We start from the raw sequence: 13,064 nt of genomic DNA, 5'->3' as shown, positions 1-13,064 counted from the left end.
GGCCTGTAAATGATGTTATAAATATCCAAATGGCCTTAACAGAAAAAAAGGTTTTCTCTTTTTCCCCCCATGCTCCCCACTTTAAGTGAAGAGAGAGGTGGGATGGTTGTTGGCTCAAGAGAATAACAAAATTGAGGAAAGGCACTTTCAGAATGACTTTTTATATATTCCAGAAATCAACAAACTAGAAAAACAGGAAATTAAAAATAGAAAAAAATCAAAAATAAATTTCTCCCCACAAAATTAAAATGTGAACAATTTTTATAAGATTTTTAAGTAAGTTGAACATTATGTGTGTGTTCTCTACTACCTAATAATCATAATCTCTTACAAATCAAGCATTGTGTAAATCTAGGTGTAATTAGATCACTGTGGTCAGTACACTATGTGGCCTCAAAAAATAATACTGCAAGTCAAATTTTACCCTGTCAAGAATTACAAATCAGAAGAACTAGCTCAATTTTGTTATAAAACACAACAGCTGACATTAGCTTCTAAGCTAATATTTACAGTCTTGTATTGGATATATAATCTGTCCATTTGTACCTCAGTTTCCACATCTAGCTTATCTATTAAGATACTGAATTATCTAATGCACCTAGAGTAAAATTTAAAACCTCAGAGCTGGAAGGAGCCTTACAGATTACATAATCCAACCTATTTCCTAAGTAATAAATTACTTCTATAACATCACTGACTTGAATGATTCCAGTGATGAGCATTTCCTGAAGTGGATCACAAAATCCGCCTCTCCATAAGCTTTTATTTACTGGTGCTAGTTCTTCCTTTTATAGCCAAGTAGATTAAGATGCAACCTTCTTTTATGTGAAAATATTTTAAATTTTGAAAGGCAAAAGAAATCATGTCCCATATCCAACCCTGCAAAGGTTTTCTTCTCTAAGATAAAACATCCTTTTAGCTGGTTCTTCAAAACAATGTCATATGAATCAACATACTATCATAAACTCTGAGAGAGAGAAGCACCCAGACCACTATTATGGGTTATAGTCCAAAACCATCACCTAGGGAAGCCCCTCCTAAAGACACAGAGCCAGCCACTTCAACCATTTGCCAAATATATGTCACTCACATTAGCAGACAGGTCAGGATACTGAAAGCAAAGAGAAACTCTAAGGGAGAGCATGTGCCAGGAAGCTTCAATCCCTATCACTACCACCAACCATACTGACAATCATTTTCCTTCATACCAAGAGCCTCAGGGACACCAATGCCCCCCCAAATCATGAGAGCTACTTTTAGCCTATCCTCTATAGCCATCATTGTAGGAAGAAATCCTTGTAGAAAAAGAGTTCACTTTACTCGTCCACACCAAAAACTACTACTGACCCACTGCCATTAATAAGCAGATTAACATGATATTCCTGAAAGCAGCATCACTACCCCCATCCCACCCATTCCCCTCTGCCACCAGACCTCAAAGCTACCAAATGAGGAAGTCACTCTGGAGAAGAGGCCGGCCACCCTTACCAAATGACAACCAACTGTAACACACAGTGCAGAAAAGGCAGCCTAGATGAAGCAGCAAGGCACCCTGAGGCAGAGACTACTATTACTCCTAAAACTACCACCCTACCACCTTGACCAGCACTCTCTTCTCAAGTATTCTCTTCTCAAACTCTCATGAAGAAAACCTGGAACCCTGAACCCAAGAGTTTGGAAACAGCAATGCTTCTAGCCCGGTGCTCAGTCATCATGCAGAGAAGAAATCCCTGTGCAAAGGCAGCGGGACTGCTCCTGTAGAGACTCCAGTCACAGCTGCTAAAGACCAATGAGAGAAATTCAAGTTGCCAAAACCCCAAGCATGATCAGAATATTTAACATCAGAAAGTGATGATTTTCTCAGTGGAAAGAACATTACAGAAGAGGTATGGCCGTCTCTTTGGAGCTATACCTTAAAGACTATCTGACCTGCATCTGAAACCTTCTTGAGCTGGGATCCTCTATTCTATTTAAATCCCCAATGCTTTGCTTGAACAGTATTTTGCATACTACAAATGCTTAATAAAATGTTCCATTCACTTATTCTTCATAGCTACCTTCTTCTGGACAACACACTCTAAGACAGGGGTCCTCAAACTTTTTAAATAGGGGGCCAGTTCACTGTCCCTCAGATTATTGGAGAGCCAGACTATAGTAAAAACAAAAACTTTGTTTTGTGAGCCTTTAAATAAAGAAATTTCATAGCCCTAGATGAGGGGGATAAATGTCCTCAGCTGCTGCATCTGGCTTGCGGCCGTAGTTTGAGGACCCCTGCGCTAAGATGTGGTATCTAAAACTAACCAAAGTATTCCCAAAGCGGTCTAGTAAGGACAGGACAGAAAAAGGACTGTCATCTCCTTCATTCTACCTCTAGAGTTCTGTTAATGGAGCCAAGAAATTTCACTTATTTTTACTTTATGGTTGAGGGTACAGAAGACTTGGGTTCCTCAGGGCAAATCAACTGTGCACCTCATAAGATTCAAATGCTATAATATATGCAAGAAGCCTTGGAAAAGTTAATGCACTTTAGAAATACCAGTTATGATTATGATTCAACCAGATTAAGCTTGTAATTCACTATATCCCAAAGGTCTTTTTGATAATAATTGCTGTATGGGTAGGGCAGCTAGGTGGCACAATGGAAAGAACACATGGCTTGGAAAAATCTGAGCTCAAATCTAGATTCAGACACTTACTAGCTGTGTGATCTAACCCCATTTACCTCCATTTCCTCATCTGTAAAATAAGCTGGAAAATGAAATGACAATCACTCCAGTATCTTTGCCAAGATAACCCCAAATGGGGTCACAAAGAGTCAGACATGACTGAAAAATTGAACAATAATGACAACAACCTGTAAAGATAGATTTTCCTCCAAACCACAACTTGTATGATCTTCTAAAGCCATATGAGGGACTTTATATTTATTTCTAGGTTGCATTTTATTAGATTTGGTAGATAATGCACCCCCATCCAGATATTTTATAATTTAATAAGGTTATTTTATTTCAACCTTACTGTTGTTCTGAGAATCAAATGACAACATATGTGAAGTAGTTAAACACATATATACCTGAGTACCATCTATGTTTATATCACTTCACCATTTACAAAGTATTTATAAAAACTCTTTTGAAGAGTTGTGAAAAGGGATCTAACATCATTAACAGTATTTTACAAACAAAGAAATAGAATTAGAAGTGATCTGTTCAAGGTTATACATTACTAACTAGTAAAGTCAGTAGTTTACCCCAATTCTGAGCCCCCAAACACAGCATCATTTTTTCTTGACAGATAATATGAAACAGTGACTTGGCTAGCTTTAAGAACTGGGAAGAAAGCTTCACTCTGGCTTTTATCATGTGACCCTAGTAAAGTCCTTTCATTTCTCTGAGCCGGTTTTCCTTCTCTGGAAGGTGGAGATGATCCTTGAATTATTCCTGAAACCAAAATAAGGAAAGGGCTCTAGTCAAGTGAGCCATTGTGGTTTGATTTTCTTGCCTAGTACAAGACAGTCAGGGATGACTGGCTGTGCTACTTGTGACTTCTGTGATCTGGATCAAATCACCTCCCTTGTCTTGATCAGTTTCCTCCTCTGTATAATGAAAGAGTTGATCTAGATGGCCTCTGAGACTTCTCCAATCCTAGACCTATAATCCCAGGACTATGTCAGTAACTGTATAAAAACATTCTATTAATATTTTGTTCCAGCAAATATAACATACCAGAAAGAAAATCATTTGAGGAACTCGTGTGAAAAAATAATTCCAAGTGTTTCTTTGCCTCAATCCTTATTACCAATCAGTCTTTTGCCAATGTTCCAAAGATGTGAAGAAGGAATAATCAAAGTTGCAGTGCAACTTTATCTACTATTTTTACCCAGAAAGTTTTCTGATTACAATTAATAAAAAAGAGCTCCAAAATGTGAACAAAAGACTTACCATCTCTCACAGGTGAGAAGAGGTCCCCTAAACTACTTCTCCCTCCAGAATCATCAAAGCTGGAGAGATCTGAATTCTTCCCATATTCTGGGTCTTTAGATGGAATAACATCTGGATTTGTGCTGCGAGGCAAACCTTAAGAAAAAAAGATAATATAAAATCGGGTTTTCTATTACATGGAATTAGAAGCTAGATCTGAATTCAAAAAGTGACCAATTTTACCTGTGTTCTGGCAATGGCATTTAGAAATGGCATGGCTTCACCAAGAACATCAACACAAACATTAGTACAAGGAAGCACAGAGAGTAAGGTCCCATTTCTCCAGCATCTTTTGAGTTCTATAAAGTTGAGATTTTAAGAGAATGGAAGCTTACTCTTTCAAGGACCATGATTCTGTTTATCCTAACCATTTCTGGTGAAAATCTTGGCCAGAAAATATAATTCCCTTCTCTTGTTTGGAATACTGAGTGCTATTTAACCTTTCCTTGAAAATTTGTCATCACATTATTATCCTGGACAGGAAACACAGGTAATTTGGATATCTAGCAACAAATGGATTCTGAAGGGAGCTTAGGGCCCCCACTATCATAGAAAAAAGACTAATTTAAGGCAGGTGCTCAGGCACCTGTTTTGGACTTTTAGTGCCCCTCTGCTTTTTTCTATTTTAAAAAAACTTTCCTATTTTATGTATCTGTAACTATGTTCCAGAAAGTCAAAGTTGTTAAAAGACTCAGTTAATAGTAGTGGTTGACTCTAGGAAAGGAAGAGGTTTTAGTACATTGTTAGAGGAGAAATACAGAAGATGCTGAAAAATGATCACAGTTGCTCTGATGTTTCCAAATCCTGTTGGTAGATCACTTGTTTTTTAATATTATCTGATAAGAAACTATGGAACCCAATTATTTACAAAATTAGTGCTAGCCAGAGACCTCCAGGAAAACCAGGAATCAAAAGCCATGATCCACAAGTTTGGCCAAAATAAGATGCCTTAAGTAGGAGTAATTCAACAACCTGTCAAGCTTTCAGCAATCTGGTTTTTCTAAAACTATTAGTGACCGAACATTCAACAAACATTTTTGCAAAAAAGTCCATTTCTAGATGTAAGACAAAAATCTGTGCAACTAGCTAACTGTCATAGTAGTCATAACTGTTGCAGATACACACCACATAGATTCCAGAATAAAAGGAGACAGCTCTTTAGAAAAGGTACCTTTTAAAGAAGTTTAAAAGATGTTAGAGAAAAGTTTGAACCACCCAAACTTAAAGGAAGAATTTCTAGTAGGCATTTAATAAAATCTCTTTTTTTTCACTAACAAAAACTATATTGTTTATCCTTTAGAATAAAAGCAATTTTCGTAAAAATTTCTAAGATTGCAAGGTGTTTGCACATAGATACAATATCTTATTGCTGAGTAAAAGAAAAAAAAAATTTGTGGAGAAGGGGGAGCAGGCAGAAAAATCTCAAAAAAATATTAAACTGATATAAGTTTCTGTTATTCATCAAAAAGCATCAAAGAAATACAGACTCTCCAAATTAGGACAGAACCTCAATCAACATTTAGTCTACCCCATTTGAAGCATGAATTCCCCAAATATTAATTTCATCCAAAAATGGTAATTTGGTTTCTGTTTAAATACCTACAGTAATAAGGAACTTACTACCTGCAGACAGCAACTGTCACATGGAAATATTTCTTTACTTAGCCAAAATCTATCTACTTTTGGCCCAGTAACCTCAGCTTTTCTTCCCTCAAGAGTCAAGCAGTATAAATGTGATCTTTCTTTACACAACAGTCATTCAAATATACGAAGATACCTTTAAGGTTCTCTCCCTCTCCTGAAGGATTCTTTTTTCTAAGATAAACATCCTAAGTACCCAACTGTTTGTTTTCATGACAGGGAGTGATCCTGTCAAGTATCATTAATAGCAAAAGAATACCCATGCTAAGTAACAGTAATGATAATAATAATTATAATAATAATAATAAAAAGAACAGTAGTTGTTATAGCAGCAGCACTTTCCCACTTCAAGGTCTGTCACTCAATTTAGATGTTACTTCATTTAATCCAAATTTCTATCATGAAGCCTACTAAGGGACCTTCATGAGTACACAAAGGATTCTTATAAATCTCAAGAACTATGCATAATTTCAAGATTTACCACTTAACCTTTTTAAAGTTTACTCAAAACACACAGTAATAACATAATGGTTTAAACAATAAATATTTTTTCTAAAAAGTTACATGTGAATTCATTCTTAGTATAATGAATTTGTTTAAATGGCGTATGGTCTCTGTTTCTTCACACAAGTTCTAAGATTATTCACATGACGAAGATTATTAACTAACATGATGAGAAATGTGGCTGTGAAACACTTGTCCTCTCATTTTTGCTCCTCTGTTTAAAAATAAAAAATCTTCTGGAAAGAAGTAACTAATGGAACATGGTCATTTTTGGTTCTGGACTTTTCATTCTTTTGATCACGTTGCTGAACCTTTGTGGGGGAATTAACCATCAAAATCCTTCTCAGCCCTAAAATCCACTAAATCCTGGCTCTTCATCTCCCAATTTATAAATATAAGATTTTTCTCAGAGTTTTGCAAACATGGGTTTTCAAAAGCATATATTAGGATAGGTATTTTAATCTGGATTATAGTAATGAGGGTCAATGACACTTGGGATCAAGGAGTAAACTCTCTATTTCACCTACAGGCTAAGTATCTAATGGATATCATTAAGCAATGCACTTATACAGACTGAGAGGGTAGCTAGATGGTGCAATGAATAGAGCACTGGGCTTAGAATCAGGAAGAACTAAGTACAAATTTGACCTCAGACACTTACTAGCTGTTTGACTCTGGGCAAGTTACTTAGCCCTGTTTGCTTCAGTTTTCTCATCTGCAACATGAGGGGGAGAAGGAAATGACACTCCAGTATCTTTGCCAAAAAAGCCCCAAATGAGGTCACAAAAAGCTCGACATGGCCAAAACAAATGAACAATTAGACTGTATTTTTTTTACTTCCTCAGGAGTGTTGTCATTATTAAACAATTTTTTAAAAAGCACTAATTCAACAGCACTAATTTATAATTCTTAAAAATAACTATAATAAATAAATTAATTTCAAATCCTAGCAAAAATCATTTAATACTATATTGGGGGGAAAAACACAATTTTTTCTTAAGTGAGCTGAAATGGTATTTCATTGGATTTTTTAATGATTAGTAATTTCCCCTGTAACAATCAGGATTTATGGGGATAATACAGACATCCAGAGCCAAAATAAAATGACTACTTAGTAATTTCTAAAAGTACCCATCACCTCAAACAATGAGCAACAAAGGCTGATCATATGAGAGCAAAAATGTGGTGAATGGGCTGAATACTCCACTATCACCCCACAATGTCAAAGAGGAAGTCCATACACATGGGACAGAACCCCCAGACATAGTTACAGGAGGGAATGAATAAAGTTCTCAGTATAAAATGAGATCCTCCTCATAGGAAGGAATGTTTAAAGGGATGAGATCACAGATTTACATATTTTAGAGACCGAATACCTATTAATATCCAAGTCAACAAATATACCATCTATTTTTACAATCATGAAGGAAAGCATATTCACAAACTATGCAATCCATGAAAGAAAATATCTTTGCTAAGCCTCTTATACTTTAAAATTAAAACAGACACATACAAATACTTCTTTACCAGAAAGTAATTACTATTCTGGAAATGGCCTTGAGCACTGAAGGCATCAATAAATACCTGTTGAATAAGTGAAAAATGGCACCTCCATATGCTCATTTCCATACCAGCATACACTTAGAGTTTTTTTTTCCTTTTACTTAGCTCTTGGTAGTTGCTGATGTGATATATTTCTTAGTAGATACTAAAAAGGCCTTCCTTCCTTTCAACAATTTAAGAAAGCTGTACCACTGTACTCTATTATAGGCAAAAGCAAACAAAATAGTTGGTCAATGCAGAATGAAGCAAAGTAATATCATGGAAAAAAAAAAATGTATCCCAAAGATCTACCTCCTCTATGTAGTTAAAAAAAAATCTGTCAGTGATTTTCATTTTAGTTTAAAATGTAGCTTTTCTTTCTTAGCATTTGGAAATGACAATCAGAAATAAAGTATAAAATAAAGAATGATTTACTTAACTTGGGAAGGTTAAATCCATGTTGGGGGAGAATGTTCCATCTTATCTCAATCTCATAAATCTGAAGGCTCTTTGGTCATGCTACTCTATGTAATGTTGTAAAAGCCTAGGCACCAAGAATTTCTATAACCAGCATCATTCTGTCAGTTTGTAGGTCGCCATTTTACTGTGTACACTATTTTTATTTTTAACATCTTTTATTTAAAAAAAAAAACTCTAAAACTTTTACTTAAAATAAATACAAAAAGAAAAATAAATTTAAACAAAAATGAAATAAAATAAAACAGTTCACAGTTTCAGGGAAAATTCTGGCTAAATAAATAAATACTAAAAATATTAAAATACTAAAAGAGGTTTACCTGATTTGTCTGGAACAGCCACTGATCCTTTCCCTTCAACTGAGGTCATGAGCTGAGATAAAACAGCAGTACCTGATAGAGAAGTTGGTTCTCTGACAATTCCAGGATTCTGGACTGGTGTGCTGCTCACTTTACCTGTTCTTTTGTTCAATGTAGATTTATTTGAAGAGCCTTTATTTAAACTTGACTAAAATATAAGGAGGAATAATTTTAAAAGTTTTGATTACTGGTACTCCAAACTACTGGGCAGTAACAAGCCACAAATGTCCTGAGCTTTTTTATTTTTCTTTTTTGCTAGGGAGATCAGAGTTCTCCCATATCAATTTCAGCATTTTTAAAGGCATCTGTACATTTTTTTTAACTGCAAAGTATTTTTAAAATAGAGATTTAAAAAGGAAGAGAGAATATCTGAGAATGTACAAATGAAGACAGGCATCTTAAAGATAATATTTACCACACAGATATTAAAAAAACAAGATTATCATTTAAAATTTATCATTTAAAATTTAATACAAAATAACATTATTCAAAGCATGTTTAAAGTCTTGAACTTAATTAAGATCAATCTTTCAAGATTACTGCCATGATTTTATTTAGCAAAAGCTAAAATGATAAAAGAGAATTTCTCACCTTAGGAAGGACAGAAGAGCACTGAAATGTTATACACTGCACAGATGTTTTATGAGCATGGACAGTCTTTACTGGAGAATTCAACATCCTTAAGTCATATTGATATATTTTCCCACGGGAAGATCCAATTGCCAATGTGGCACCATCAGGCATGAAGTCTACTGCAGTTAGAGGAGCCTCAGCCACTAAAGTTCTTAGTTGTCTTCATAAAAGAAAGAAGACATAGGTCTGTCTACATATAAGCGTATGCTAATACAGCCTTTAAATATCTCCTATATCTAGAATGTCATAAGAATTTAACTCTGCAAATACGATAGTCTAAACAAAGCAGGATTTCAGAATTGGCCTAAAATATCTTCAATATGTAGCCTACATAATACTTATAAAGGACATTTCTTAGCCTATTTTCCTCCTAACTTTTATGAGTGTTTCCAAAAAGCATGTTCCTCACATCACTGCCCAAGTTTTTGTTGGGTTGGTATGTTAAACTAGTAGCAGAAGGAACCAAATGAAGGCACCTAAACCACACTGGCACATATTGTCATCCACCTTCCCACTTGTTCTCTGCTCCCTCCCAATTCCTTTGGTCCCTGGGTTGAAGATTCTTAAGCATCATCCTTTCTCCACACTCCCATTATTGCTCTACCTACATATTCACAGCAACAAGAGCTAGGATGCTTTCTTAAGAAAAGGGCTTTTTTCCCTAGCTGCTCTTAGCTGCTCATCTCTTAGATCTGGAAGCAACTGAGAGGAGAACAGAAACAATTTTCCCCAAAGTTAAGAAGTTACATAGTACTTGGGCTGAAAGCAACAAACTATAACCTAAGGCTTCTAACCTAAGGCTAGGCCAAATAGGAAGGAAGGAGGAAAGGGTCTGAAATGACAAAAGATTTATTCTAACAAACCCCATTATTTAACCAGATTACATTAATATGAATACTGAGGAACTGAACTGAGTGGAAAAAAGGCCATTATAATTTGTAGAGTCCCATCAAATTTGAGTAGTCAAGGACTTCTTTACAGTAAGATGGGTTATAATAATGAATATTCAGAAAACTTTAAAAGTAATAGAAATGAACAACTTAACATTGGGGCAGGTGTCAACTGGGACATTCTCTCCCATTACTTACAACATTATCTTTTCCCACATGAATCACATAGTTAGGGACTGTAGTCTTTCTATAACATCCTGGTAGCTATAATTATGAAAGACCAACATTAGGTCACCTTAGAACTCAGACAAGATGGTACATAATAGAGAATTTGCCAGATATTGTTACTATTCTAACAGCAACATTTTTGGTAATTAATTTTTCCTAGGGTATTAAAACAAAATAAATCCTGTTTTAAATTTCACATTCTCTGTTGCTTTATTGTGAAGGCCATCCAATTTTTGAGATAAAAATTAAATAAATATGCTTAAAATAAGCAACTATATTTCAGAGAATTTCTTTTTAAACACTGTATCATTGTAATAAAAATGCTATCTATTCCTGGAAAAACTTTCTAGCTCTTGGAATATCCTGTGTAAAAAAAGAAAATAAAAATACTATCTTGTTTCAAACCATCTGCTTAACATCTCTGGTGCTGCTAAAAAATTTTCTAGATGTTGTGCAAACCATGAATGTACAGTCTAGTTAATATGGAGTAATATTTACTCACTACTAAATTAAGAAAGGTGAACCACTTACATCTTACTTGCCGTGTCATAGAGAATGATTCTTTTATCCAGGCCTATGGTTACAAGCAGCATGTCATTGACGGGAGAAAAAGATATTCCTGAGGCTGGAGCTTTGTGGCTACATTCAAAGTTATGGTATGGACTTTGACTATTTACATCCCAGAGAGTTACTACTCCATTATCAGACACACTGCCCAAGAGAGATTTCTTAAACAGGGAGTACTTCAATTGACGAATGGACTATTAAAAACAAAGCAGAAAACATTTACAGCATTTTATGAATGCAGATAAATATATACATGTACATACACAGATATTGATTAGTAACAGGCAGACACTGGGTACCCATGAGGTAGGTACCTTACGGACAGTATTCTAATTTCTACAACCAGAACTTCCAAGCATTCCCAATAAGTAGCATATTTAATGGTTAAGTTCCAGCCTCTGCCCTCAAGGAGCTCTTAAGCTAATGGGAGAAAAGAGGAGAGGAATACTCTGCTACTAATCACATAAAATGGAAGGTACTGCTATAAAAGGGATATACAAGAAGTATGATAAGAATATATAAAACCCAGAATCTTGGAGTTGGAAAAGGACTCTGAAATCACTTAATATAATCACTCTGGGATTCCCACTGCATGGTACATCACATTCAAACGCACGGCTCTCCACTACACAGCCCCACTTTGTCTCTGTAACTTCTCCTTGGGTTACTCTCCTCATGAAATTTATGCCCTATCCCTTCTTAATTGAGGGCCTTTTGGGATCCTTTTCACCGAATCATATTTCCTCTAGTTATTTAACTGTTAACATCCTACTCATTCTTTAAATCCAAATACAATGATGTCTTTTTTTTCTCAATAGTATTTTATTTCTCCAAAGACATGTAAACATAATTTTCATTTTTATAAAACATTGTGTTCCAAATTTTTCTTTTTTCCTCATCTCCCTCCTCCCTAAGTAATCTGATGTAGGTTAAACATGTACTATCCTTTTAAACATATTTCCATATTTGGATGACATCTTTCAATAGCTCAAATTGTAAGGCAGAGAGCTCCTCCACAAAGCTTTCCTTTTCCTCAGATCAATAATGACCACTCTCCCCTCAGAGTTCAGAAAGCATGTTCTTCAAACTTTACTATAGAACAAGACAGGGAAACAGTATGGGATAAAAGCACACATTTGGAATCAGAAAGACTTGGGTTCAAATTCTTCTGTTATCACTTATTAGAGTCCTTTGATCAAGGGCAAATCACTCCATTTCTTTAAGCCTCAAGAGTTCTTACCCGTAAAATGAGGATACTCATACTGTGTCTACTTTATTACAGCTGATCATTCCACCTAAGCTCCTGAATTTCACTCACTTACTGCTGTCCTGTGACATGGGCTCTGTCCTTTTAACAGAGACTGAACAAAATCATCTCTGCTTGAATATCTCCTGAAATGGAGATCTCATTATCAAACAAGTTATGTGATGCCATTTTTAACGCAGACTCTGAGGTAGTGAATTCAAAGTTTGCCTGCCTCTAACTTCTGCCCTATTTGTACCTTTGGGGGCCAGACAAAATAAAACTCTCAAATGAGTGAATGTCATGATTGCCATTCTCACCCTGGCCTAGCCTCTCCTCTTTTCCACAACAAAGCTCTTTGGATCCTTCTGTGGGCCCTCACCAGGCTGGACAAGCTCCTGCTTAACCAGGGGGCTTGTACAAAAGGTAACAGCTGGAACTGAAGCCAGCTCCCCAGACGGTCCAACCAGTGTGCTGGCAGGCACAACTCAGATACAACCTTAGGCATCTGCCTTTATGGATGCTATGATGTCACTGTTACTCACAAGAGACTTGCAGTTTTTAAAAGGAAAAAAAAAGGGTCTTTCTTTGGAGCTGCTGCTCTCTAGCCACATGAGTCCTTCTACTGTACAATGGATTTTTCCCTCATCTTGAGTGCATCATTTTAATAACACTACTAAACTATTAAAGCCTCTCATTAGGTATAGAGCATTATTAAAGCTTGCTGAGATCTTTTCAGATTCTAATCCCATCATCCACCACTATCACCAAGTCCTCCCAGCTTCCCAACACCCACAAATAAATTAAACATGTCCTCCAAAGAAACAGAACAACACTTAGGACCTAGGACCTAAGACAGCGCCCTACCGTGAGAAGCAAACTGCCCCTGATGGCAAGGGTACATTCTCAAAGTCAGAAGAAACTAGGGTCAAAACCCATCTCTGGCTTTGGGTCACTCAATTAACTTCACTAAGTCTCAGTTTCTTTCTCTGTAAAAACA

At 35.9% G+C, this 13,064-nt stretch overlaps 1 protein-coding gene across 2 annotated transcripts in view; it reads right to left on the bottom strand.

Annotated features, from left to right (window-relative positions):
- Positions 1–13,064, bottom strand: part of NEDD1 (NEDD1 gamma-tubulin ring complex targeting factor) — a 66,306-nt gene that overhangs the window by 19,537 nt on the left and 33,705 nt on the right. For both annotated transcript variants that reach the window (XM_052001301.1, XM_052001300.1), the window contains exons 6-9: positions 10,786–11,015; positions 9,095–9,296; positions 8,465–8,651; positions 3,942–4,076 (exon numbers count right to left, since the gene is read on the bottom strand). In XM_052001301.1, coding sequence (XP_051857261.1) covers positions 3,942–4,076; positions 8,465–8,651; positions 9,095–9,296; positions 10,786–11,015 — 754 coding nt within the window. The remainder of the gene's footprint in view (positions 1–3,941; positions 4,077–8,464; positions 8,652–9,094; positions 9,297–10,785; positions 11,016–13,064) is intronic.

This window comes from Antechinus flavipes, chromosome 5 (genome assembly GCF_016432865.1).
Source record: "Antechinus flavipes isolate AdamAnt ecotype Samford, QLD, Australia chromosome 5, AdamAnt_v2, whole genome shotgun sequence".
Classification (NCBI taxonomy): domain Eukaryota; kingdom Metazoa; phylum Chordata; class Mammalia; order Dasyuromorphia; family Dasyuridae; genus Antechinus; species Antechinus flavipes.
The sequence above is the reverse complement of the archived record's forward strand: the minus strand, read 5'-3'. Positions and strand labels throughout refer to the sequence as shown.